At 52.9% G+C, this 24,356-nt stretch overlaps 2 protein-coding genes across 2 annotated transcripts in view; both read left to right on the top strand.

The window, feature by feature from the left end:
* The window catches only part of LOC134410780 (DNA polymerase epsilon catalytic subunit A-like), a 65,823-nt gene extending 48,271 nt beyond the window's left edge, over positions 1-17,552 (top strand). The window contains 17 exon segments of the mRNA XM_063144302.1: positions 2,036-2,176; positions 2,742-2,895; positions 2,991-3,097; positions 4,343-4,519; positions 5,595-5,818; positions 6,140-6,360; positions 7,597-7,801; positions 9,072-9,245; positions 10,609-10,734; positions 11,349-11,481; positions 11,706-11,886; positions 12,904-13,035; positions 13,871-14,064; positions 14,206-14,406; positions 15,651-15,776; positions 17,174-17,263; positions 17,390-17,552. Of these exon segments, the coding sequence (XP_063000372.1) occupies positions 2,036-2,176; positions 2,742-2,895; positions 2,991-3,097; positions 4,343-4,519; positions 5,595-5,818; positions 6,140-6,360; positions 7,597-7,801; positions 9,072-9,245; positions 10,609-10,734; positions 11,349-11,481; positions 11,706-11,886; positions 12,904-13,035; positions 13,871-14,064; positions 14,206-14,406; positions 15,651-15,776; positions 17,174-17,263; positions 17,390-17,503 (2,700 nt within the window). The 3' untranslated portion in view covers positions 17,504-17,552.
* The window catches only part of DERL3 (derlin 3), a 257,501-nt gene that overhangs the window by 72,525 nt on the left and 160,620 nt on the right, over positions 1-24,356 (top strand). The gene's annotated exons all lie outside the window — the stretch shown is intronic.

Genomic DNA, 24,356 nt, shown 5'->3' with positions numbered 1-24,356 from the left:
ACTAGATGGACCCTTGGTCTGATCCAGCCGGGCTCTTCTGATGTTCTTAGGAGAACAGCGGAACTGGCCGCCAAGAAGAGCAGAGCTCCTGGACTAGTTCTGGCATGGGGAACCAGAACCTCAGGCAGGGAGAATCCTCCCTTGAATTAATAAACCTGTGTTACGAAGTGGAGGCGAGAGTTTGGTTTAGAGGGGCCGCAGAGTATTGGTCAAGGCGTAAACAGAAGGGTTGAACGTCAATCCTGCAGGTGAAATCCAGCCTACCTGGGGTCCCACACCTTACTTCCAGGACCATCTTTCCCTTTCCCCCAACGCCATACAGTGGTTTTCTGGTTTTTGCAGTGTTCCCCCAATCTCAAAGGGTGAAGTGTCTTTCCTAAGGCTCGGTGACTGGCAGTAAGAGCTGTAAGATAAAATAAGTTGGTATTTTTTGGGGGTAGTTTGGCTCCACCCCTTTTGCCTCCAATCCTGCCCACCACTGGAATGTGGCCCCGAGAGGCTCTTGGATCTTAGATTGAAAGAAATTTGACACCCCTGAATAAAACACTCCAGGAAACCAGACGTGCACCTGCTGCCCCAAACAGCAGTTTCATGTTTTGCCATAACTTCTACTCTGGTCCTCAGTTGATGCCCCCACTCTCCTTCAGGGATGCCTTGCCTCATGTCATGACATCACAATCCTGCATTTTCCTCACTTCCGCTTCATTCCATATCATTGGTAGCAGATTATGAGAGGGGTGGAGAGGGAGGTGATGCCCGGCCTTAATTTTGGAGAGCATGGTGAGAACATCAGAAGAGCCCTGATGCTGGATCAGGCCAAGGATCCATCTAGTCCAGCACTCTGTTCACACAGTGGCCCACCAGCCGTCGGCCAGGGATGAACAAGCAGGACAGGGTGCAACAGCACCCTCCTGCCCATGTTCCCCAGCAGCTGGTGCACACAGGCTTATTGCCTCTGATACTGGAGGTAGCACACAACCTTCAGGTCTAGTAGCCATGGACAGCCTTCGCCTCCAAGAATTTATCCAACCCACTTTTAAAGCCATCCAAATGGGTGGCCGTCACTACATCTTGTGGTAGTGAGTTCCATAATTTTAACTATGCGCTGTGTGAAGAAGTCCTTCCTTTTATCGGTCCTGAATCTTCCACCAATCAGCTTCATGGGATGACCAGGCTAAACAATCCCAGCTGCTGTAACCTTCCCTCAAAGGGGAGATGCTCCAGCCCCTTGATCATTTTTAGTTGGTAGATGCACGGCTGCTGTTCTGGCCAGTAGCAATACATTGTCCATAGCATGTTTGGCCCAGGGGAGCCCCGCCTTTTCCCCTGGGCAAGGTGCGGTGTGGGGCTCTATGTCCTGTTCCCTGACCACAAGAAAGGCTATCTATTTTGAATTTTAACAAAACATTTCAGCGCTTAACGTCTTTGGCACTCCAGAACCAACTTAGAATAAAACTGAAAGTTGCCAAGCACTCCCTAGCGGGTGTGAAGCCGTGGGGAGATGCCCAGAATTTCGACACAGTTGGCAAGAGGGTTCCATTTTGTGAATTGGCTGTGCTGATTGCAATGTCTTCCCCACTCAACTCTCCCTTCAGCCTTTTGCTCTGGAGCTTCTCCTGTATTCTCATCTAGAGAGGAAACGTTTGTGTGAAAAGGTTAAGTCCTAAATCAGAAAGTGCAGCTTGGTCTACAGACAGAAGGCGGTGAAGAGCAGCCTTCCTTCACTGCCTCCCCCCCCCACACACACCACCTTCTCACTATTTAAGTGACGGTCTTCTGCTGAGCCCAGGTCACTTTGTGCAGGTCCCTTGTCCATCCTGCTCCTCCTTCCGTTCTCATGAACTAGTCAAGATAGCCAGAAAGTCTGGGATTGTCTCTTCTGCCTGGAGCTGTGGGCTGAGCCGATTCCATACACTGGGGAGCTTTGCAAGAATCTCCACTCCCAGTTGTGAAGGGCGAGTGTTATTAGAGTCCCCACGACAGGTCAGCCAGCATGGGGGGTGGGCAGCTTGAGTCCTTGTCATTCTCTTGGCAGGTGAACAGAATTCTTCCTCGCTCCAACTTGGTTTGCAACCTGTACGAGTACGCTGTGCCCGAGGATATGTATCAAGAGCACATCAACGAGATCAACGCCAGTCTCTCTGCCCCAGACATCGAGGGGGTGTATGAGACCCAGGTAACTGCCTTGAGCTGGACTGATACAGGGTTTTTAAGAATGCGATAGACTCTGGTGTTTTGCAGAGCTGAAGGCGATTTGAAAGAGGATCTCCAATTGTAGGGTGCCTGTGCAACTCCCACTGTTGCCTCTAGTAAACATCTCTTGCAGGTTTTCATATTGTTTGAAAACTTCTTTGGCCAGAAGCAACAGAGGGACGTCTATTGAGGGCAATTAGACATTTGGGGCTGAACCATTACTGAGCTGTGTAGTTATTTCTGTACTGTGCCTTAGGAGAAGAACAGTTGCTTAAGTATAGTTTTGCTTTTTTCCCTTCCATTCTAGTTGATATCAGTGGATAGTTGTATCCAGGCAGGAATCAGGAAAAGGCCTGTCTTTTACAGCTTTCTTTTTTAACTGGGAATTTTGGAATTATTCCAGAAGATTTAACTTCTGGTTTTACATATCTCAACTGATCTGCTGATCTAGGCATTGAGAGTCAACTCCTCTGGTGTTGAAGGGGTAGTAGCTGAGGCTCATGGGTTTAAGTCATATATACCCTTAAGAGTTGGTTCCTTTTTCCCAGGTGCCATTGCTCCTGCGGGCCTTGATCCGCCTGGGCTGTGTGTGCATGGTCAACAAGCATTTGGTGAGGCATCTCACTGGCCGAGAGGCTGAGACCTTTGACCTGGAACATCTCGAGATGCGTTCTCTGGCCCAGTTCAGCTACCTGGAGCCAGGTAAGAAGGAGGCACCCTGAGAACACTGTTGCATGCTGCAATGCTGGCAGCTCTGATACCTTGCTCTGATACGGTGCTCCATTCTGTGTCTATAGGGAGCATCCGGCACATCTACCTGTATCATCACTCCCAAAGCAACAAGGCCCTGTTCGGCCTTTTCATCCCTTCTCAGCGCAAAGCCTCTGTCTTCGTGCTCGACACAGTAAGTTCGGAAGCAGGTGAACATTGTGAGGGGCTTAGAATCATAGAATAGCAGAGTTGGAAGGGGCCTACAAGGCCAACCCCCTGCTCAATATTCATTTGTTATTTATTTATTAAACTTATATACCGCTCCCATAGCCAGGGCTCTCTGGGCGGTTTACAGAAATTCTAACATTGAGATAAAAACAAGTATACAAAATTTAAAACTCTAAAACACAGAACATACACACATAAATGCAGGAATCCACCCTAGAGCATCCCTGACAGATGTTGTCCAGCTGTCCAGGGAGAGCCAACAACCTCCTGAGGTAACTGATTCCATTGATGTCTAGCTGGAATCTGGTTTCCTTTAACTTGAGCCCGTTATTCCATGTCCTGCACTCTGGGAGAATCGAGAAGAGATCCTGGCCCTCCTCTGTGTGACAACCTTTTAAGTCTTTGAAGAGTGCTATCCTGTCTCCCCTCCAACTTCTCTTCTCCAGGCTAAACATGCCCAGTTCATCCAGTCTCTCCTCATAGGGCTTTGTTTCCAGACCCCTGATCATCCTTGCTTTTTGGAACTTAGGGTGGACACATGTGTCACTTCCGTCCTGTGGTGGAGTCGATCTGGAAGCCTCCTTACCGAGTCCAGTCCAAATGTGCCTCTTCCTCTCCAGAGTCAAGCTCTTATGGAGTGGGGGAGAAAGAGAGAGACAGCCTTCGGCAGGTCCCTTACCTGCTGCCATCCGCTGCCTTGCTTCTGGCAGCTTCCAGTGCTGCCGACGCAAATGACAGGAAGTATCTTGCGGGGCCTCTGATATACTTCCTGCCATTTGCGTCGGCGGCACCGGAAGCTGCCAGAAGCAAGAAGGTGGCAGCGAAGGCGGACAGCGCAGGCAGCAGGTAAGGAGACTGGGGAAGCCTTTTCTGGGTGCCGGCTGCACAGCTGGCACCCGGAAAAGGCTGAGTCGCCTCGGAGGGCCCGAATCTCACTTCGGCACCGAGACAAGTCGGGTAACACCCGAAGCACCCCCGAACCAAACCAGGGCTGCTTCGGGGGGTGGGTGCACAGCCCTATTCTCCAGGCCCCATGGCTTGCCCTTGAAAGCCAGCTTCGCAGCTGTACAGCGCAGGACTTTCCCGCTCCTATACTCCCTGCCTAAGCTCCTTCCACCCTGTTAGAACATCTGGTGATACCTGCAGGTCAGACCTTTTGCCTGCAAGGGTGTCATTTCCTCTCCCGAGTGCTGTGCTGTGCTTGGCATAGGTACGGAGCAACCAGATGCCAAACCTCACCAACATGTACTCATCGGAGCGCAATGCCGTGATGGAGAAGGTGGGCCAGGAGCTGCTTCCACCGGATAAGCACACCTTTGAGGTGCGAGCGGAGACGGACTGCAAGGCTGTCTACAGGGCGATCCGGCGCCTCCTGCTGGCTTACAAGGTGATCAGCTGAGGATTCAGTGCTGCGGTGCTATTCCTTCTCCAACCCAGAGCCTCCCAGGAGGGATTCTGGAAGGGCTGGGTCTCATTTGGGGCACTGGTGCTCCAGTGTCTGGCTCTCCTCTGTGCTGCTCGCCGTGGCCTCTTTGGTGGCCCTGTCCCTCCATGGGAGGGCCCTCCTCTCCCTCCTTGAAGCTTTTGCACCAGAACGTGTTGGGAAGAGGATGCCTGAAGAGCAAGCCACATTTGCATAGAGGATCCGTGATAGGGTCTCCTGACGCTTCCTTTTAAACGACGTATAGCTGTGCAGAATGGGAGGAGAGGCGAGTATAGGTTTGCTTGCAGCAGCTGCGCAAGGCAGGGCATAACCCTTCCCCTCCTTTGTTGTTGATCCATTCAGAATCCTCCCTCTGGTGGCTCTTGACCCCACATAGGATAAAAATACATTCCCTCCACCCACCCCCCCACCCCCCCACCCAGGGAGGGCAAACAGCAGCTGGGGGTGGGTTTGGTTTTAATTGAAGGGAACAGCGGAGGTGGATGGGTTGCTAATCATGCTGCCACTGCTAGGAAGGAATCAGCAGGCCTCTGCTGAAGACGGGAAGTCAAACGCAAGATCCCGTCTAAAGGGTCACCTCTTCTGTGACATGTGGTTTGGTCTTGTGGTCGCGTTTCTGGCCATTGTGGTGTAGTGGTTAGAGTGTTCGCCTGGGGCTCTGGAGACCCGGGTTCTAGTCTCCACATGGCCATGAAGTTCACTGGGTGACTTCGGGCCAATCACTGACTCTCGGCCTGACCTACCTCACAGGGTTGTGATGAGGATAAGATGGAGAGGAGGATCAGGTAAGTCACCTTGGGCTCCTTGGAGGAGAAATGTGATCTAAATGTAACAAATAAATAAAAATAATAAACCCATCTCTGACTTGCTGTGATGCCCAGAGGGTCAGTTGGATTCTGCAGGATTCTCCGTGCTACTGGAAGGCCAGGCTGCCGTACTGTGTTCCTCTTCCCTTGAGGGCCAAGTCCTTCCTTCTGCCACCACCTGTGGTGAGTGAATCTGCCTTCTTCTGACTCAGGACGAGCGCAGGGGCCCCACCCTCATCGCTGTGCAGTCCAATTGGCACTCGAAGAGGTTGGTGAACGGCATGCCGGTCCTGGAGGAGTTCCCGGTGGTTCCTGTCCAGGTCGCCGAGGACATCAACTATGGCGTCTTGGACTGGCAACGCCACGCCGCCCGGCACATGATCCGGCACTACCTCAACTTGGACACGTGCCTCTCTCAGGCCTTTGACATGAGCAGGTGGGCATAAGGTTGGCCTTTGGGAAGCTAGAGGGGGCCTTGCCGGGTGCAGCTGCTTCTGAAATCTGAACCTGGAGGACAGAGGTTGAAGCCGGAGCCTGAAGTGTAGAATGCAGGCTGGTCTCTTTGTATTTCTACCAGGCTTGGCCAATCCAAAGGCCTCATACTGCCTGCCAATCCTGCGGGTGGATGTTGCACACCTCTCGTCCTTGAGTTCCCGGTAGCTCATTCAACGATAGGCCCCTTCGATCCTGACATTCCTGCTTCAAGCCTTGGGATTTCGAGGGTCACCCACCCACCCACCTCCTCGCTTCTGCCTAGGTATTTCCACATCCCTATTGGGAACCTCCCCGATGATGTCTCCACCTTTGGCACTGACCTGTTCTTCTCCCGCCATCTCCACCGCCACAATCACCTCCTGTGGATCTCTCCGACCTCCCGCCCAGACCTGGGGGGCAAGGAGGCAGATGACAGCCGCCTCGTCATGGAGTTTGACGAGAGGGCCTCCGTTGAGATCAATCACCCAGGCTGCTATTCCACAGGTGAGTGGGGCTGATTTCCCTCAAGTGAAAGCCCTATGAAGAGAGACTGAAAGAACTGGGCATGTTTAGCCTGGAGAAGAGAAGATGGAGGGGAGACAGGATAGCTCTCTTCAAAGACTTAAAAGGTTGTCACACAGAGGAGGGCCAGGATCTCTTCTCGATCCCCCCAGAGTACAGGACACAGAGTAACGGGCTCAAGTTAAAGGAAGCCATATTCCAGCTGGACATCAGGAAAATCTTCCTGATTTAACGTTAGAGCAGTATGACAATGGACTCAGTTACCTAGGGAGGTTGTGGGCTCTCCCACCCTAGAGGCCTTCAAGAGGCAGCTGGACAACCATCTGTCAGAGATGCTTTAGGGTGGATTCCTGCATTGAGCAGGGGGTTGGACTTTATGGCCTTATAGGCCCCTTCCAACTCTGCTGTTCTATGATTCTATGAAAAGGGGCTTGAGGGAAGGAGGTGTTGCTTTTGAGCATCAGAGCTCCTGGCTATTTCCTTGAGTTCCGGAGTTTGAACGCTGTTTCTGTCATACTGAGCCCCAGTGATAATCCTTTCCGGTATTACTTGGATCTTCTCAGGTATATCCATCAGGTTCAGGAGTAAGTGTGGGTTGAGGCTGCATCTCACGGGGCCTTGTGCTGAGACTCACGGCCTACTGCTGGCTGATAGAAGAAAGTCAGAGAGGCAACGTAGCGTTATCGGCCTAAACCATCAAGCCTTCAGACTATGCTGGCACCAGTACGCTCTGTGGTCACCTGTCACCCATTGGCAAATGTATCTACTCAGAAGTAACTAAACAGACAGATCTCAAAGATACCCCTGCTGTGTTCAGCCCAGTTCAGCCTAGCGCTCTGCTCGCTCTGTGCTGGAAAGCCCCGATTCTGTCTGCCTCCCGATCTCCACGAATGGGGGGTGGGGGAGGTATTTGGGGGGTTGTTTTTTTAAATTGTCCTTTGTTCTATCCAACAGTGCCTAGGGCCAGATCTACACCGAGCAGGATATGACACTCTGAAAGCGTTTTGAAAACTGTATCTGGAGTGTGTCCAGGGCCCCAACAGTTGTCACGAGTGTTATAAACGGTTTTCACGCAGTCGTGTAGATCTTGCCTAGGTCCACAGGTTGGACTGGTGTGCTGTGTGGGAGAAACGAAGCTGACCGTCAAGGTGGGGGGAGGGCTAGAAGCCCTCCCCTTTCCTGCCCCTGAGCCCAGCCCCCTCTTGTCGATTTCTGCAGTCTGCGTGGAACTGGACCTCCAGAGCCTTGCTGTGAACACCATCTTGCAGTCCCATCACGTCAACGACATGGAGGGGGCCTCCAGCATGTGCATCAGCTTTGACGTGATCCCGCAGGCCTCCCTGCAGGACATGGTGACTGGGAACCAGGCGGCCAGCGCCCCGGCCAGCTACGACGAGGCAGCCCTTTGCTCCAACACGTTCAGGTGTGGCTTGCGGTTTGGCTTTCGGGGCGGCTGTGCTCTCCCCAGCCGCCTGTCCTCAGCGGGAGAGTCAGGAGGAGATCTTGCCCTCTCCGGCTCCGTCGCGGCTCAGTTCAGCCAACACGTTTCTCAATGGTTGTTATGGAATTCCACGATGGAGTTTTTATACCACTGTTGAGAAATGCGTTGCCTGGCGGGAAAACTCCACGCGACGGTGGAGTGTTTTTGGGGAAAACACTCCACGCAGAATATCCACGCTGTGCAGAGGAGAGTTCTTCATCGTGGTCTCTGTGCATCACCCATATGGGCTCTGCGCCTGCGCTGAGCTCGAATCGGAACTTCTAAAGCAGAGTGGTTTGGGCGGGAACCCCTCCCCCACCGTCTACTACGCATGTCCACGGGTTCCCGCCTACTCCCTCAGTTCTCTTCGACCGCCTTCTAGCAAGGCCGCTCGTTAACGGACTTCTTCTGATACGTCTCGTGTTAGACAAACTTACCTCAGCGGAGGCTTCTTTTTCTGTACATAGTTCTTATCTTCTATTTTTCTGTAAATATATATATATATATATATATATATATATATATATATATATATATATCTCATTCACACAACCCTCCCACCGTCCCCGCTTTTTGTCGGTGTCTTTGATGTCGCTGTAAAGTGGCTACTTCCTCGCTTAGGGGCCTGAAGTGGTCTCAGAGAACTGAGGGAGTAGGCGGGAGCCCGTGGACATGCGGAGTAGGCGGTGGGGGAGGGGTTCCCGCCAAAACTACTCCGCTTTAGAAGTTCCGGTTCGAGCTCAGCGCAGGCGCAGAGCCCATGAATCTGTGAATGCACAGATGACCACTGGAAGAACCACAGTTACAGGTAAGCAACCTGGTCTTCTTCCTTGCACAGCCCTTGTGTTGTGTGTTGTGTGGAGGGCTCTGTGGACTTCTCCGTTGCGTTGACTTTTCCCACTGGCTACAGAGTTCCCTGGCGAGAGTGGCGGAAGGAGCGAGTGCCGCCCTAGGAGTGCCGCTGGGATTGTTTTTGTCTTTTGCGGCACTGGCTGATGGGATACCATCGGAAGGAGAGAGGGAGGAGGAAGGGTCAGTCCAACGTCGCAGTGGATTGTGCCCAACTCCACGGGAGCCCACAGTCACGCAGCGGTAGAGTTAGAACCTGTCGTGTGGGGCGTACCCGCTAAACACTCCGCCGTTGAGTTTTCACACTGCGCTGACTCATGTGTTGTCTGAACTGAACCAGTAAGGCCTTTTTGTTCCCTTGCAGGATCTTGAAGAGTGTGGTAGTAGGCTGGGTGAAGGAGATCACACAGTACCACAACGTCTACGCCGACAACCAGGTGATCCATTTCTACCGCTGGCTGCGCTCTCCGGCCTCCCTGCTCTATGATCCTGCGCTGCACCGCCTGCTGCACCACATGATGAAGAAGCTCTTCCTGCAGTGAGTCTTTCTGGGTGGATGGATGGACGGGAGGGGTGGAGGGAACACCTACAGCCGCTGGGCCGTTTAGCCACATGTCCCCTCGTGTGTCGCAGGGATAGATGTGACACCCCAAGCTAGCGTCCGTCCGTCTTGCACCTTCAGCGCTATTTGTTCACTTTCTGTGCAAGACTTGCCCTGCTGGATGGGACCAAAGACCCACCTGGCGCAGCTGTCCCCAACCTGGCGCCTTCCAAATGTGCTGGGCTCCAATTCCCATTATCCCCACCCATCGCATTTCTAACGTGGTGTTTGGTTTCCGGCAGTGGCCAGCCAGGTGGTTCTGGAAGGCTTCCCTGTTGTTTCCCTCCCGCATTTAGCCCTTGGCATCTCGCCTCCCAGCGTGGAGGTTCCGTTGAGCTCTCAGAAGTCATAGGCCTATGGAATGCCTGCCTCTAAGGGCCCTGGAATGTGGAAGGGAGGCAGGGGAGAGCAGAATGCCAGTTGGGGAAGGCGGTTGGTGGGGAGAAGAGAGCCGAGAAGGACATTCAGGGAGACCAGCGGTGTGGGGAAGAGGAGGAAGGAACAGAGAAAGCAGCTAGAGGAAGCAGCAACCTCCACAACAGAGACTCTCAACGAAAAGAACTGGGACCAGGAACTGCTGGTGGTCTAGTCAAGAGACAGTGGCCTAAAGCGAAGAGTTCTTGGTCTATCATTTTCTTAATACTGTCATTTACCAAACATTCTAAAGTTAAGTAAACTCTGTTAAAGATCTGTTTGGTTCGCCTCTGGAGTGATTGCAATCTGCCCCTCCTCATCCTAGTTATCGAAACCTGAAACGCCACACCTATCCTTCATGGGTTTGAGGCTGTGAATTCCGCACCTTAAAGGCGTGTTGTGTGAAGAAAGTGATTTGTCCTTGTTCGCCTTGTTCGCCTACTGCAAATCAAGTTTGATTGAGTCACCTCGGTTCCTCATACAAAAGAAGAAGATGTGCTTTCTACTGAGGGGAGCGCACTGGAGGGAACCAGCTTCAGTCCAGCCCACCAGGTGGCGCCTCTGGTGCGCTCCCAGAGCACATGGTGGCGCCTGCCAGTCCTGCCTGGGTGCAGCCCAGCTTCAGGGCCTGCTCTTGAAAGCTGGGCTTGCTGAAGGAGCCCAAGCAGCTGTCCTGGAACGCATTATTGCTCCTAACCCCCACCCCCACCCCCTCTGCAAGCCCCAAACAATGCTCCAGGGCTCCTGTTCCCGATGGCCTGGATCCCTGAATGGAAGTGTTTTTTCAGGGGCGGGAAATACACCCCGACAGACACCCTGTTGGGAATCCCCGCTTGTACGCTGCGGAAGCCCTTTCTCACCTCCCTGCTCCTTTTCCCTGTCTCAGGTGGGTGGCGGAATTCAAGCGCCTCGGCTCCTCCGTGGTTTACGCCAACTTCAACCGCATCATCCTGTGCACCAAGAAACGCCGCATTGAGGACGCCCTCGCCTATGTGGAGTACATCACCAACAGGTGTGGCTGGCTGTGTGCAGTGCCACCGATGGAGCTCACTGCAACAGGGTGCCATTAACCCGCCCTGTAAAATGGCGTTTCTGATTCTTCCCTGTCGTAAATTCACTGGAGGAGGGAATTCCGAGGGATTTCAGCACAGCCCTGGCGTTTCTCATTGTAGAGTCCGTTTAATAGTCTGGGATCTTCTTTCCTGCCCCAGAGTCCTGGAGAGGCATAGAAGAGTAAGATCCAGTGGAGGTTGTGCATTTGCTACATCCCCCTCCTGGTTTCCAGAATGAGGCCAGAGAGAGGCCGTAACTCAGCGATATTGGCATGCAGAAGGTCCCAAGTCAATAATCCTGGGCTAGATGAACCAAGGGCCTGGCGCGGTAGAAAGCAGGTCCCTGAGTTCCTGTGTCACCATTAAATATAACAGAAGCCAGCATTCCACGCCCACTAACCTTGTGCAGTCCCGATAGGGCAGCTTGGGGGGTGGGGTCTTCCTCACAGTTTTTTCTTAAGATTTTTTTATTATTATTATTATTCCTGCTAACCTTGGTTTCCGCAAGCCTTCTGATACCTCCCTGGAAGACTTCTTAGGGGTCACTGAGCCACCGCCATCCTTTTTCTTCCAGCATTCATTCAAAAGAAATCTTCCACTCTTTGACCATTTCCTTCTCACGCTGCTGGGAGTTCTTGCTCTGGATGGACCCAGCCAATTACGGGGGGATCAAGGGCAAAGTGCCATCCCAGGTCCACTACGGGCAGGTAAGACGCCAGCAGAGAAGGGGTGTTGGGGAGCGTTTGAGCCCCTGGGTGGGCACGGAGCTGGCAGGCCTCTCTACTTGGCTCTCTGCATGAATCAGGGCAAAGAGATGTCAATCCTTCTGTAGGTCACAGAGAGGTTCTGATGTCAGGACCTTTGGAATGGGGAGAAGGTGACTGCAAGATCCACGTGGGTTGCAGCTTTGACTTTAGTCCCCTCGTTGCAGAAGACAAGCAGCCAACAGGCAGGAGATGTAGAAGACAGTGAAGGGGAGGAGGAGGACGACGACGAGGAAGAAGGGGCAGGAGAAGACGGAGTAGCGGAGCTGCTGGAGAACAACTGGAACGTCATGCAATACCTGCCCCAGGCAGCCTCCTGTCAGAATTACTTCCTCATGATTGTGTCTGGTAAGCTTGAGGAGGGGTTGTGCATCAATGCCACATCAATGTCACACAGAGGAGGGCCAGGATCTCTTCTCCATCATCCCAGAGTGCAGGACTCGGAATAACGGGCTCAAGTTACAGGAAGCCAGATTCCGGCTGAACATCAGGAAAAACATCCCAACTGTTAGAGCAGTAAGACAATGGAACCAGTTCCGTAGGGATGTTCTGGGCTCTCCCACACCCAAGAGGCAGCTGGACAACCACTTGTCAGGTATGCTTTAAGGAGGATTCCTGCATTGAGCAGGGGGTTGGACTCAATGGCCCTTCCAATTCTGCTATTCTGTGATTCAATGCTGCTCACTTCTTCGGAAAAGGGGGTAGTTCCAAGGCCCTGTATGAGCCCCCATCCCAACCTCAGTCCTCACACAACCCACTAATCTCCGCGTTCTCTCTATGGCTGGTCAGATGCAAGGGGCCCTGGCCAGGAGAAAACTCCTGCGAGCTGTGACCATGGAGGAGACTGTGCTTGGCCGTTCTCCCACACCAGGGGAAGCAGGTGGATCAGGAGTGCAGAACCTCTGGCCTGCTCAGCCCCTTGGGGTTCCTCCAGGGGTAGGACGTAGGCTCAAGGCCCCATCCCCTGGAGGAATCCCCTCAGGGGGGCCCCACCCCCACCCCCATCTCCGTTGTGAAATCAGAAATCGGGGGATTCCGCCAGGCTTGGTCAGCTTTGCTGCGAGTGTGGCTTCCCTGACTAGGAAAGGCGATGCCCAGTGACTCCTGATCCCTGATGGAAGGTCCACGCAACACTCGGGCCAGGGAGCAAATGCCGTCAGGTGGGTGAAGCCATGTCCACTGACATTAAGGGCATGGCCCTGCCCACCTAGCATCATGCATTCCACGAAGCACTGGGTGGAGGGTCATCTGTTCTGTTCCCCGAGGTAGAGCGTGGGACAGGGAGAGGCAGAGCGCCCTGCAAGCAGAGTGTGAGGCAGACGCATTGCTGCTTAAGCCCTCAACATTCTGGGCCTCTTTTCCCAGCCTACATCGTTGCTGTGTACCATAGCATGAAGGAGGAAATGCAACGTAACGGCCCTGGGAGCACCCCTGTCAAGAGGCGAGCGAGCAGCCAGGTTTCCCAGGAGGCTGTGGGAGAGACAGGTGCCATGCCTGGTGAGTGACCAAGGACTGCTTTCCCCAATCTTGCACCTGTCTCTAAGTTAGCGTGGTCCAGAGGAGAGTTAGCAAACTGTCGTGGCAAGAGATGGGCACCCCCCAATTCACAACAAAATGCTCTTCAGTTGCATGTGTAGCATTTTGAACTCTGTGAAGAGCTATATGCGTGTGAAGTAGTTTTAATTATTTAGAGTATTTTCATCCCGCAGCTCAGCCAAAAGGCTCTTGGAGCGGCTTACAATGTATCAGTAAAGAAGACAGTCCCTTTCCTCAGGCTTACATTCTAAAAAAAGACATGACACACAAGGAAAAGTGGATGGGGAGGGAAGAGGGAGAAAATAAAAAGAAATTAAGGAGACCGTTTAGGCTGGTGGGAAGGCCCTGCTCCGTCCCCTCATCTCCCAATGGAGGGGCAAACCAACAGCTCCTTCTTCCCCACAGGGTGAAGATGGCACTTAGCCCTGGGGGGGGGGGTCCAACTGATTCAGGCTCTGATGGTCCCTGCCTGCTCCAGTCTCCCTCGCAATTACACTTTATTCCTTTCCTTCTCCCCCACTCCATTTAAAATAGACTCGTAGCTTGTACAAAAGAAAGAAAGAAAGAAAGAAAGAAAGAAAGAAAGAAAGAAAGAAAGAGGGCGGTGTTGACAGAGGGTGTTTGGCCCTCAATTTGAAGAGGAAGGGTGGAGGAGGTCAAGATTGGAATGCCCTTTCATACCCTAGAAGTGACCTGGAAATATTGAATGAGTGACGCATCTTCTCTGATACGTGGCTTGTGTGGCCCTTCTGCCTCTCCCTCCCTCCCTCCCTCCCTCTCCCACACTCGCCCCCAGGCATGATCACCTTCTCTCAAGAGTATGTCTCCAATGAGCTCACCCAGAGCTTCTTCACCATCACCCAGAAGATCCAAAAGAAGGTGAGCGGTACTCGACGCACCACGGAGCCCTCGGAGATGTTCCCAGCCCTGCCCGGCTCCTACCTGATGCTCAACAATCCAGCACTGGAGTTTGTTAAATACGTCTGCAAGGTGAGCCGCTCTGCTGTGCTGGTCTGTGTAGGGGGCAGGTGGCTCTGGCTGGGTCAGCAGCAGAGAAACTGTGATGTCACAATGTGTGAGCTCGCCTCCCTTTCTCCTCTCCCTCCTCCCCGCCCCCACCCACCCACCCAGGTATTGTCTCTGGACACCAACATCACCAACCAGGTGAGCAAGCTGAAGCGGGACCTTCTTCGCCTCATTGAAGTGGGCGAATTCTCCGAGGAGGCCCAGTTCCAGGACCCGTGTCGCTCCTACATCCTCCCAGAGGTGATCTGCAAGAACTGCAACTTCTGCAGAGATTTGGACCTCTGCAAGGGCCCAGTCCTCTCTCAGGTACCGTCCGGCCCGTGCCCTTCCATGCTGCCGCTCTCCCACGCCCTGCCCTGCCACAGGGCCCCTGCATCCCTCTCTTTGAACCCTTTTCTGAGTTCCCCCATCTAGAAGCTACGTCAAGCTCTGCCTCTGGGACGTGGTGGTTCCTCCCATTCAGGCCCCATTCAAATCGACTCCCTCAGGGGCAGGGGACCACCCTCCTCTTCCGGTCCTTCCACCACAGAGAGAGTCGTATTCATTCAGCGGCACCTCTGGCCCACTCAGCAAATGTCCCCATCACAAAGTTAGTCGGGAATAGCACACGGGCGCCCCAGGGAGTCTGGCAGTCCATCAGACTTCCCCTTCCTCTTCCCCTCGACCCCGCGTTTGTGGGCCGCCACCACCACCATCCGCCAAGCTACGCAGCTTCTAATTTTGGGAATGGCCCTTTATGGCCACTGTTGTGCGCGACATTAGAGATAAGAAAATCTAGAGCCCCATTTTGCATTAAAATGGTGGCTTGTGTGGAGGAGCGGGCAGCTGTGGGGCACTCCTGGATCGCTTGCCTGGCCCTCCAGGGGCTCACGTGGGCTGGCAACAGCAGCAGCTCGTCAAGAGCCCGCTGAGCACGGACTCAGGTGAGTCCGTCTATCCCTAATAAGGAACGGTCGGAATCAAGTCCTTTGGGAGTCCCAAGTTCTTGGGCAGCAGTGCAACAGAGCGGTGACCACCTGCCTCACTGGGTGTGCCCACAGCTGTCACCTCCAGGAGGAAACGTGCAGCCCACGCGGAGGCACGTCCCGGCAAGCAGGGCTCATCCAGATTTGGGCAACAGACTTGGGCGCAGGCTCCTTCCTGAGAGCCAGAAGAGCCTTTTAGCGTGCCTCGCGCCTCTGTCCGCTTCCTTGTGACTGCCCCGGCCTCGCATCTGAGCAAGGGCTCCCTGTGACTCCGAACGAAATATTCCTCCTCTTCAGAATCGGCCTCCTCCTCTTATCTTGGCCTCCCTGGACTAAGCCCAGGGCTTCGGAATGGGCGAGGCTGCCTTACAGCAGCCCAGGCTATTGGTCCTATTAGCCCGGTATTGTCAGCTGTGGCTGGCAGTGGCTGTCCAGGGTCTCGGGCGGAAAGAGGTCTTTCATCTCAGTTACTCTTGGCACCTTTTTAAGTGGCGATGCCTGCAATTGTCCCTGAAACCTTCTCCATGGTTTCTATCCTATTCCGTTTCCCTTGTGCCACGTGTCTCCGCCTCTTTTCTTCCATAGGACGGCTCTGTGCTGCCTAACTGGGCATGCTCCAACTGCCAGGCCCAATATGACTGTGATGCCATTGAGATGGCCCTGGTGGAAGCCCTGCAGAAGAAGCTGATGGCCTTCACCCTTCAAGACCTGGTGAGGAGGGGAGGCTTCACGGCTGGCTGCGGAGCCCTGCTGGGCCCTTCAAGCAGGCCGGGCACGCTCGCAGGCCTTTCTCGGCCGTGCAATTCCTGATCGGACAGCACTGCAACGGGAGCTTAGCCCACGTGCTGGGGCTCAACAGGACGAGTCCTTTTTGGTTTGATGAACAGGTTGCCAAAAGGTGGAATTGCTCCTGGGCAGTTCAGGCTTCACATGGGGGGATGCATGTTTCGGTGCTGCTGCCACACTGTTGGTTTCAACCCCTCCACATTGAGAACTAAAGTTGGGGAGAGGACGAAGCTAGAGTATTTCACCCACTTTAGTAAAACTGTGATAGCGTATTTCTTCCATTCTAAGACGCACTTTTCCCCCTATATAAACATCTCTAAAAATGGGGTGCGTCTTAGAATCACGGGTGTGTCTGAGGGTTTTTTTCTGTTGGTGGTACTGAAATTAGTGTGCGTCTTACAATCGATGGCATCTTACAGTTGAAGAAATACGGGTAAGTAAGGTCCCATGACGAGTGGCCCTAATGTGAAAAGGAGTCCAAGATGGGTGGGGGGTTTTGTTTTTGTTTTTTTTAAAAAAGGAAATTTTAAAGGCACAATTACAAACCATTCCAACAAGGAAAGAAGATAAAATACAACTGAATAAACCAGTGTGGCTCCACAAAATTCTTAGAGGTGACCTGAAAACAAAAAAGGACACACATAGGAAGTGGAAGGAAGGCAGGACTACAAAAGAAGAGTACAGACAGGTGGCACAGAAGTGCAGGAATGGCTTCAGGAAGGCTAAAGCTGAGAATGAGCTGAGACTAGTGAGGGATGCTAAAAGCAATAAAAAGGCTTTCTTCAGGTATATGCATAGTAAAAGACAGCTGAAAGAAATGATGGTTCAGCTGCTTAACGAGGATGGCAAATTGATAACAGATGACAAAGAAAAGGCCGAAGTGCTCAGTCCCTACTTTGGCTCAGTCTTCTCCCGAAAGCAGGTCTAAACAAAGCTGGAATGCAGACACATTCACAGAGGAGGAGGCGTGTGCGACTAGAGGAAAGAGATAAGTGAAGCAGGCTTGGTTGGTCTCCCCTCATCCCACCCCCTTTATCTGTCTTATGTAGCCTGGTTCACTTCCTCGAGCCTTCTGTGACTTGCCTTTGCACCCTTTATTTGGTCCTGCTCTTTGTGGCACGCTGAGGTCAGGATCACAGAGGTCGGCATGGTGGGATGTAGCCCCCCCCCCTTGCACTGTGTGTGGAGAATGGCCTTCCAGTCCCTGTTGGCTGTGTGGCTCCATGCAGGGGAAGAGAGGCTGACCTTGCTCCAAGCAGTGAGCAGCGTCTGGCGCGTCCAGGTAGGCAGGGCCCCGATCCCAAGCGCCACATTTGTTTCAGGTGTGCTTGAAGTGCAAAGGCATCAAGGATACCCACATGCCCGTCTACTGCAGCTGCGCCGGAGACTTTGACCTCCTGTTGCCCACCAAGGTACGTGAACAGTCTCTCCACGTGGAACCTGCGTTTCGCTCAAGGCAGATCCTCTCTTGCCTGAGCTCCGTGCTCAAGGAAGACCCTTCTCCCTTTCACTGTGTCTCTCTCATTGTTCCTGCACAGACCTTCCTGGAGCATCTGAAGGTCTTCCAGAGCATTGCCCGCCACTACCACATGTCCCACCTGCTGGAGAACATTACCTGGCTGCTTCAGATGAACCCTCGGCTTCTCTTGTGAGAACCCCCTGGCACTGCCGGGCGAGGCTCCCGCTGCAGCGGACCAGGCACGGCAGGCGGCAGCTTCCCCCCCGGTTCACAGCCTTATGGAGTCTCGGGACCTGAGCTGCGGGGTTTGGCTTTGCCCTGGGACAAAAACGTTTGGAGACCTGAGGTTGGCTCCATGCTGCAGGGCAGCACGAGGAGCAGGTCCCGATACCTCCAGTGAAGGCCTTACGTGGGCCCAGCATCAGACTGACCCCACGTCTCCAGAAACCAGCCGGTGGAGATGTGTGACCACACAGCCCTGCTGCTTCTTGCCCCTTTTTTCCCTGGGCTGTGGGAGCAAAATATGACAAAAGACTGGGGTTCTGGGGCTATTTTTGCCCAAATTTTAATCTGTTCTTGATTTGGATTTCTTCTTCTTCTTCTTTTTACACTGATGTAAAGAAACTTCTTTCCTCCAGATCAGCAGTTCCCAATGGTGCTGAGCACTCGCTGGTTCGTTCACACTCTCTCGCCCTTCGCAGCAGCTGTACTTCCCCTGCTCTCCTCCTGGGGGCAGCTGTTACCCGCCTGCCTCCAGCTTCCACCGCCAGGCAGGTGAGCAGCAGCGAGACGAAACCACCGTGGATCAACTATTGATCCCTGAGAGCCGCTTCCTGTCACGGCACGCGGGAAAGAGACTCAGCCTGAGGTTTCCCCTCCTCCACCCCCATTGCTGAAGTCTGGGCAGCTAGTAATTTTCTGGGCTCTGTTGGGGGTCTTCCCTCCCCTCCCACCCCGCTGCAGTGAGCATCCAGGGAACACCTGTGGCTTGATGGGCTTTAGGAAATCAGGACATCTGGATGGGTCTCCTGTCGCCCCCCGAGCAGCTGAGAAAACAACCGTAGAGGCAGCCTGGGTTTGATGCTGTAGCGCAAACCCCGGAGCAGAGAGCCATTCCGGGAACAGGCTCGACTGTCATCTGCTGCTGAGGGGAGAGGGGTGGCTGCCCACAAGACCCCAGGAGGGCCATCGCAGTGGCCGGGATGCCCTGCCGTGAGAGTGGCTCACTGAGCGTTGCTGCCGCCATCCTCGTTTCCGCTCCCCCCCCCCTCCGGTCCTTCCGCTGGTCTAGCCTGCTTTCTCCTAGCCTTCATCTGGGGAGGAGGGGTCTGCACAGCCTCCCTGGCCCGCTCTGAAGAATGGCACCTCCCAGACAATTCCCACTCTTCATGAATCAGTAAAGAAGTCGTGATTGCTCCTAATAGAGCTCCCGGAGAAGTCTGGGCGGCCCTGGTCAAAGAATGGGAGGAAGCGAGCGCGCCCACGCGCTCCTCCTGGACCTGGGGCTGCGACCCACAGTCGCCTTCATCCTGGGCAGGGCAGGGCGGGGGAATCACACCAATGGCGCCACTCATTAGAGGAAGAGGGGGAAGGAGAAGAACATTGAAACGGAAAAGGCTGACTCACCTGATGGCCTTCATGCAACCACCTGCCTTTTTTGTAGTCCTGCTGGCTGCAGCGGTGGAGCCGAAAGCCCGAAGAGGACCCCACCTCCCACTTTGGGCCTGCAAAGCCTGTGGATGCAGGTGGGCACAGCTGCCTGGCCCCCACCTGCCTCACTTCTGGATCCTCTCCCTCCCCCCTTTGTGGCATAAGAGGAGCCCTGCTGGGTCAGACCAAAGACTCCTCTAGTCCAGCAGTCTGTTCCCACAGCGGCCCCCACCAGATGCCCCACGAGCAGGACAGGAGAGCAACAGCACAAGTTCTCCAGCAACTGGTATGCCTGGGCAGACTGCCTCCAATGCAGGAGGTGATGTGTAGCCATCAGCACTAATAGCCATGAGGCTGTGTCTAATCCCCTTTTAAATCTGCCCAAATTGGTGCCCGTTACTACATCTTGTGGTAGTGAATTCCATAGGTTAACTATGCATTGGGTGAAGAAGTCCTTCCTTCGATCCGTCTCGATTCTCCCACCATTCAGCTTCATGGGATGAACCCCAGTTCTACCACTGTGAGAACTAGTCTCCACTTTTTCTAAACCCTGCATAATGTTACACGCTTCTGTCGTGCCCCTCTTTTCACGCACCGTTTTCCTAAGCGAAACCGTCTAAACCGTTGTAACCTTTCTCAGAGGGAAGCTGCTCCGGCCCCTTGATCTTCCCTCTGGACGCCACCTTACTTGCTTCTGTCAGTGGGTGCTGTGCAGCAGCGGCTTGACATAGGGCTCCAGCACACCTAATTCCCCCCCCCCCAGTTTGCGTCCAAGATTTCTAGCTCCGTTTCATTCGCATGTCAAGCTAATGGCCCCTTTCACGTGGGTTTGTGGTATTTATTTTATTTATTACATTTTTATACCACCCAATAGCCGTAGCTCTCCGGGCGGTTCACAAAAATTAAAACCATGAAGAGCATAAAAACAACCAACAAATTTAAAACACAAATACAAAATACAATATCAAAAGCACAACCAGAATAAAACCACACAGCAAAAATTAATATAGGTTAAAATATGAGATTAAAACAGCAAAGTTTAAATAGGTGTTAAAATACTGAGAAAATAAAAAGCTGTCAACGGAAAGAAAACTATGTAGGCACCAAGCAAACCTCTCGGGAGCTCGTTCCACAGCCGGGGTGCCACAGCAGAGAAGGCCCTCCTCCGAGTAGCCACCTGCCTCGCTTCCTTCGGCAGGGGCTCACGGAGAAGGACCCCTGTGGATGATCCTAAGGTCCGGGCAGGTACATATGGGAGGAGGTGTTCCTTCAAATAACCTGGCCCCAAACAGTTTAGGGCTTTGAATGTTAGTACCAGCACTTTGAATCGGGCCCGGACCTGGACTGGTAGCCAATGAAGTTGTAGAAGGACTGGCGTGGTATCGCTCTATACCGATGAAACTTCCCTTTTGCTTGTTTGCTCTTCCACTCTGCCCCTTCTTCTGCCTCCAGTTCATTGGTTGTAACATTGTGATGGGCATGTAACATTGTGATGGGCATTGTGATCCAGCTTTGTTTAGCAATTTAACATTTCATCGGCTGGGCTTCATTTCTGCGGGCAGCGAGGGTGAGGTCGGAGCAGTAAAAGGCCAATCAACCGACTCAGCACAAGTCCGTTGGTTCAACACGGCGTGCTGAAAGAGGAGAACCGCCCCACCCTCCCCTTTCGTCAGCAAGCTCTCCCTTCAAAGCACACGCCCCCAACAAAGGAAATAGCGAGAGGATGGCACTACACGGGGGCTGAAGGGCGCTTTAATTCCGTTTGGGGAAAATAATCCAGACTTTCTCTGCTCTATGAAAACATGGAAAAGGGAGGGGAAGAGGCAGGGTGGACAGGCACGATGTCATGTGGTGCAAAACCGCACACCAGGCGGGACGAGAGTGTGATAAAATGCTGGTGCGATGGAGCCCGTAGGAAGCTGCCTTATACTGAGTCAAACCTTTGGTCCATCTAGCCCAGTGCTGTCAACGCTGACTGGCAGCAGCAGCTCCGCAGCGTTTCCAGCGCGATTCTTTCCTCGTCCTACCTGGAGAAGCCGGGGATCGAACCGTAGACCTTCTACGTGCTGAGCATGTGTTCCATCATGTTAGGCTATGCCCCCTCCCTGAAGGCTCGTTCCAGCAGGCTCAACACCTTGCCAGGGAGCGGCTCGTGAGGGACCCCAGCACTGTTCCTTTTTAAGTCAGCTGGATCAGTAATCATCCCCCCTGATAAGACTGGGGAACCGGAGTTTTCCCAAAAGGATTCCACAATCTAATTGCCTCGTGGAAGCAGCCTGATTCAATTACCACGCTGTACTTGGCTCTTTGCCCCCCCCCCCCTTGGGAAGAAACCAGAGAGAAGCTGGGTGTGCTGTGTAAATTGTGCTTTGCAGGGGAAGAAACTCTTGAGAGGAGTTGGCAGCCTGCAGTTTGCGTTGGTTACTTCTGAGAGTCCGCGATCATTTTTTTTTTTTTAAAAAAATTGTACCTAAGAATGTAACCTCTTACCTATGCGTGAAACTTAGAGTGGTTGGTTGCAGCAGGGGCATCACCACTTCCTTTCTTTATTTCGGATTTTTTTAAGAGTAAGAGAAAGTGTCAGAAAGCAAAAGGGAACTCCAGTATCTTCAACAGAAAAGAGAAACTCAGCAGGCCGGCTTTTCTTACTCCTGTACGACAAGCTTGCATCTACCAAATTCCCCCTCCTGTGTAATTATTTAAAAGTGAAAGATCCACATCTTCCTTCAGCTTTTTAGGTAAAATCTGGAAGCTGGGCAGGTAGGGTTAAAACGTGTCTTTTGTTGCAGAGTTGGCTTGAGTCTGAAAACACGACTGACGCCTATTGGGTGCTGCTGCTGCTCCGTTCTTATTCTTACCCAAATGAAACCTCTTTGTCACAAATCCTTTTCTTCTTTGTCAGCCTGGGCCTTTTGGCACCTTCATGATGCAACGCCTGGAGATCCTGTTAGCTCACACCCAGGGACCTTGCAACTTCCATTTCCTACCTCTGGAATAGGTACTGCTGTGTTGTGTTGTGTTGTGTTGTGTCCCGTCCCGTCCCGCCCCGCCCCGCCAAGACCCTGGAGCTTTTCCGTTTTTATGGGAGGAGAGGGGGGTGTTCTTGATGGCAGCGGCTGCTCTCGCCTTGGTGGGATCAGGGGAGCTGGTAATGTGCTGGGATTTGCAGGCACAGAAGAGCCGGGTAATCTGATTAGCAGAAGAAATATGTGTGGTTCACTGTCTCAATTACCTCCGAATGCTTTTTTAAATTGACTTAAGCGCTCTCAACAAGCACTTAGCAGAGCCGGCACAACCACCCCGGTGTGTCCTCTCCACAACAAGCGGGGCGGATTCCCAAATGGAGCAGCACGGAGGTGGGTTGCGTAGCGCTTCTGCGCCTTGTTTTAAAGTCCGCTTTTAAAGCAACGTTCCTCAAAGCGCGATGCTGGACTTAAAAGCCAGTGTGGTGTAGTGGCTAAGGTGTTGGACTGGGCGTCGGGAGATCCGGGTTCTAGTCCCCACTCGGCCATGGAAACCCACGGGGTGACTTTGGGCCAGTCACAGACTCTCAGCCCAACCTACCTCACAGGGTTGTTGTTGTGAGGATAACGTGGAGAGGAGGATTATGTATGCCGCCTTGGGTTCCTTGGAAGAAAAAAGGCGGGATATAAATGTAATAATAAATAATAAATAGAACGGTTTTAAAAAGTTAACCGATTAAAAATGATGGCATTTAAATAAGGTCATGGCTGTATGGTAAAACTGCAGCTCAGAACCATTTTAAATGCCTTGGCCAATTTTTTTAAAAAAGAAGTCTGGAACCAAACACTTAGCAAGCTTCATGACAGCCAAGCAGCCCGAGAGAGAGAGAGAGAGAGAGAGAGTTTCCAAGCCCAGGTGTCCCTTCCCTGGGCAGGTGCCTGCCTTGATCTTAGAGCCTGGTCAGTTTCACATGGAGGGAGACTGACCGACCTCTGGGTAGAAAGGGGGGGGGCATTTGGTAAGCACAGCGTTTCATGTCAGGATAAGAGAAGCTATACCAGATGCTGGGGCTTAGTCCTCCTTTGCGCCTGGTCCCCCTGGCTTGGCTTTCGCTCTCAGGGGGACTGAGAGCTGCTGTCCACTGCACATCCCACTGGAGTGTTTTCTCACTTCAAGGCTGTAGGGTATAAAAGCAATGGAGGCTGGTGCCTCCCATGTCTGTGGGGTGATGAATCTGCTCTGGGTTTCAGTCAGAACTCTAAAGGCGTCCTGGCTGAAACCCGGAGCAGATTCACTTCCCCTGTGACATCGGAGCCCCCACTGTATAGCAGTGAAACTCCACAGGTGTGTTGGGGCCATCCCATAGTGAGTTTCCCTGTCCCTTCTTGACAAGGATCACGAGCAGAGAAGCTTGCTACAGGGTGTCCGTACGAGAAGGAGGACAGGGGGCTCTTGTACCTTTAACAGTTGCATAGAAAAGGGAATTTCAGCAGGGGTCATTGGTATGCACGCAGCACCTGGTGAAATTCCCTCTTCAGCACCACAGTGAAAGCTGCAGGAGCCCTTCCCTCTTTTGCATCTGGTCACTGTAGTATAGCTCCTGCAGCTTTAACTCTTGTGAGGAAGAGGGACTTTCACCAGGTGCTGCAGGCATACTAAGGATACCTGCTGAAAATCCCTTTTCAGTACAGCTGTTCAAGATACAAGGGCCCTGTCCTCCCTTCCATATGGTCACCCTAAAGCTGAAGACTCGCCACTCTTACAGGCTTGCTTTCAGAACATGGAAACAACCCCACTCTTTAAGGGATCCCACCACCACCACCACCCTCTGGTCTTTCTGCGTGAATCTACCAGCTGGGCATGGTTCTTGTTGGGAAGGACACCAGCCCAGAGCTGCAGTTCATGCTGTGGGCAATCTCCTCTTGAGTGTAGACAAACCAGCAATTTATCTCACCCAGAGACTGTTCTGGGAAGGGGTGAAAGCCGAATCTCGTGTAGTGACCTAGTGGGAAGCAATCTCTTCTTTTCTTTTTTGGAGTGAGGGTGCTCTGGTCTCTCATCACCCCTTAATGAACTTCATTTCCCACTACATATAACTCTACTTTGCCATACAGTTTGGGAACTACTACAGTAAACAAGAAGCCCGATTTAGACTGGTGCTTCCTCTTAGAATATAATACTTGGTTGGTAAATCCTCTAAGCCAGGCGTGGGCAACTTATGGCCCTCCAGATGTTTTAGTTTACAGCTCCCATCAGTGCTAGCCAGCAGAGCCAATGGTGAGGGCTCAGGGGAGCTGAAGGCCAAAATGTCTACAGGGCCACGAGCTGCCCCCACCCCCTGCCCTAAGCGGTAATAAGAACTGAAGCTGGGGCCGGACTGGTAAAAGTCAAGGAGTTACATCAGCCGGCCCTTTTTACTGCACACCTGAGTG

Source organism: Elgaria multicarinata, chromosome 18, assembly GCF_023053635.1.
Source record: "Elgaria multicarinata webbii isolate HBS135686 ecotype San Diego chromosome 18, rElgMul1.1.pri, whole genome shotgun sequence".
Classification (NCBI taxonomy): domain Eukaryota; kingdom Metazoa; phylum Chordata; class Lepidosauria; order Squamata; family Anguidae; genus Elgaria; species Elgaria multicarinata.
The sequence above is the reverse complement of the archived record's forward strand: the minus strand, read 5'-3'. Positions and strand labels throughout refer to the sequence as shown.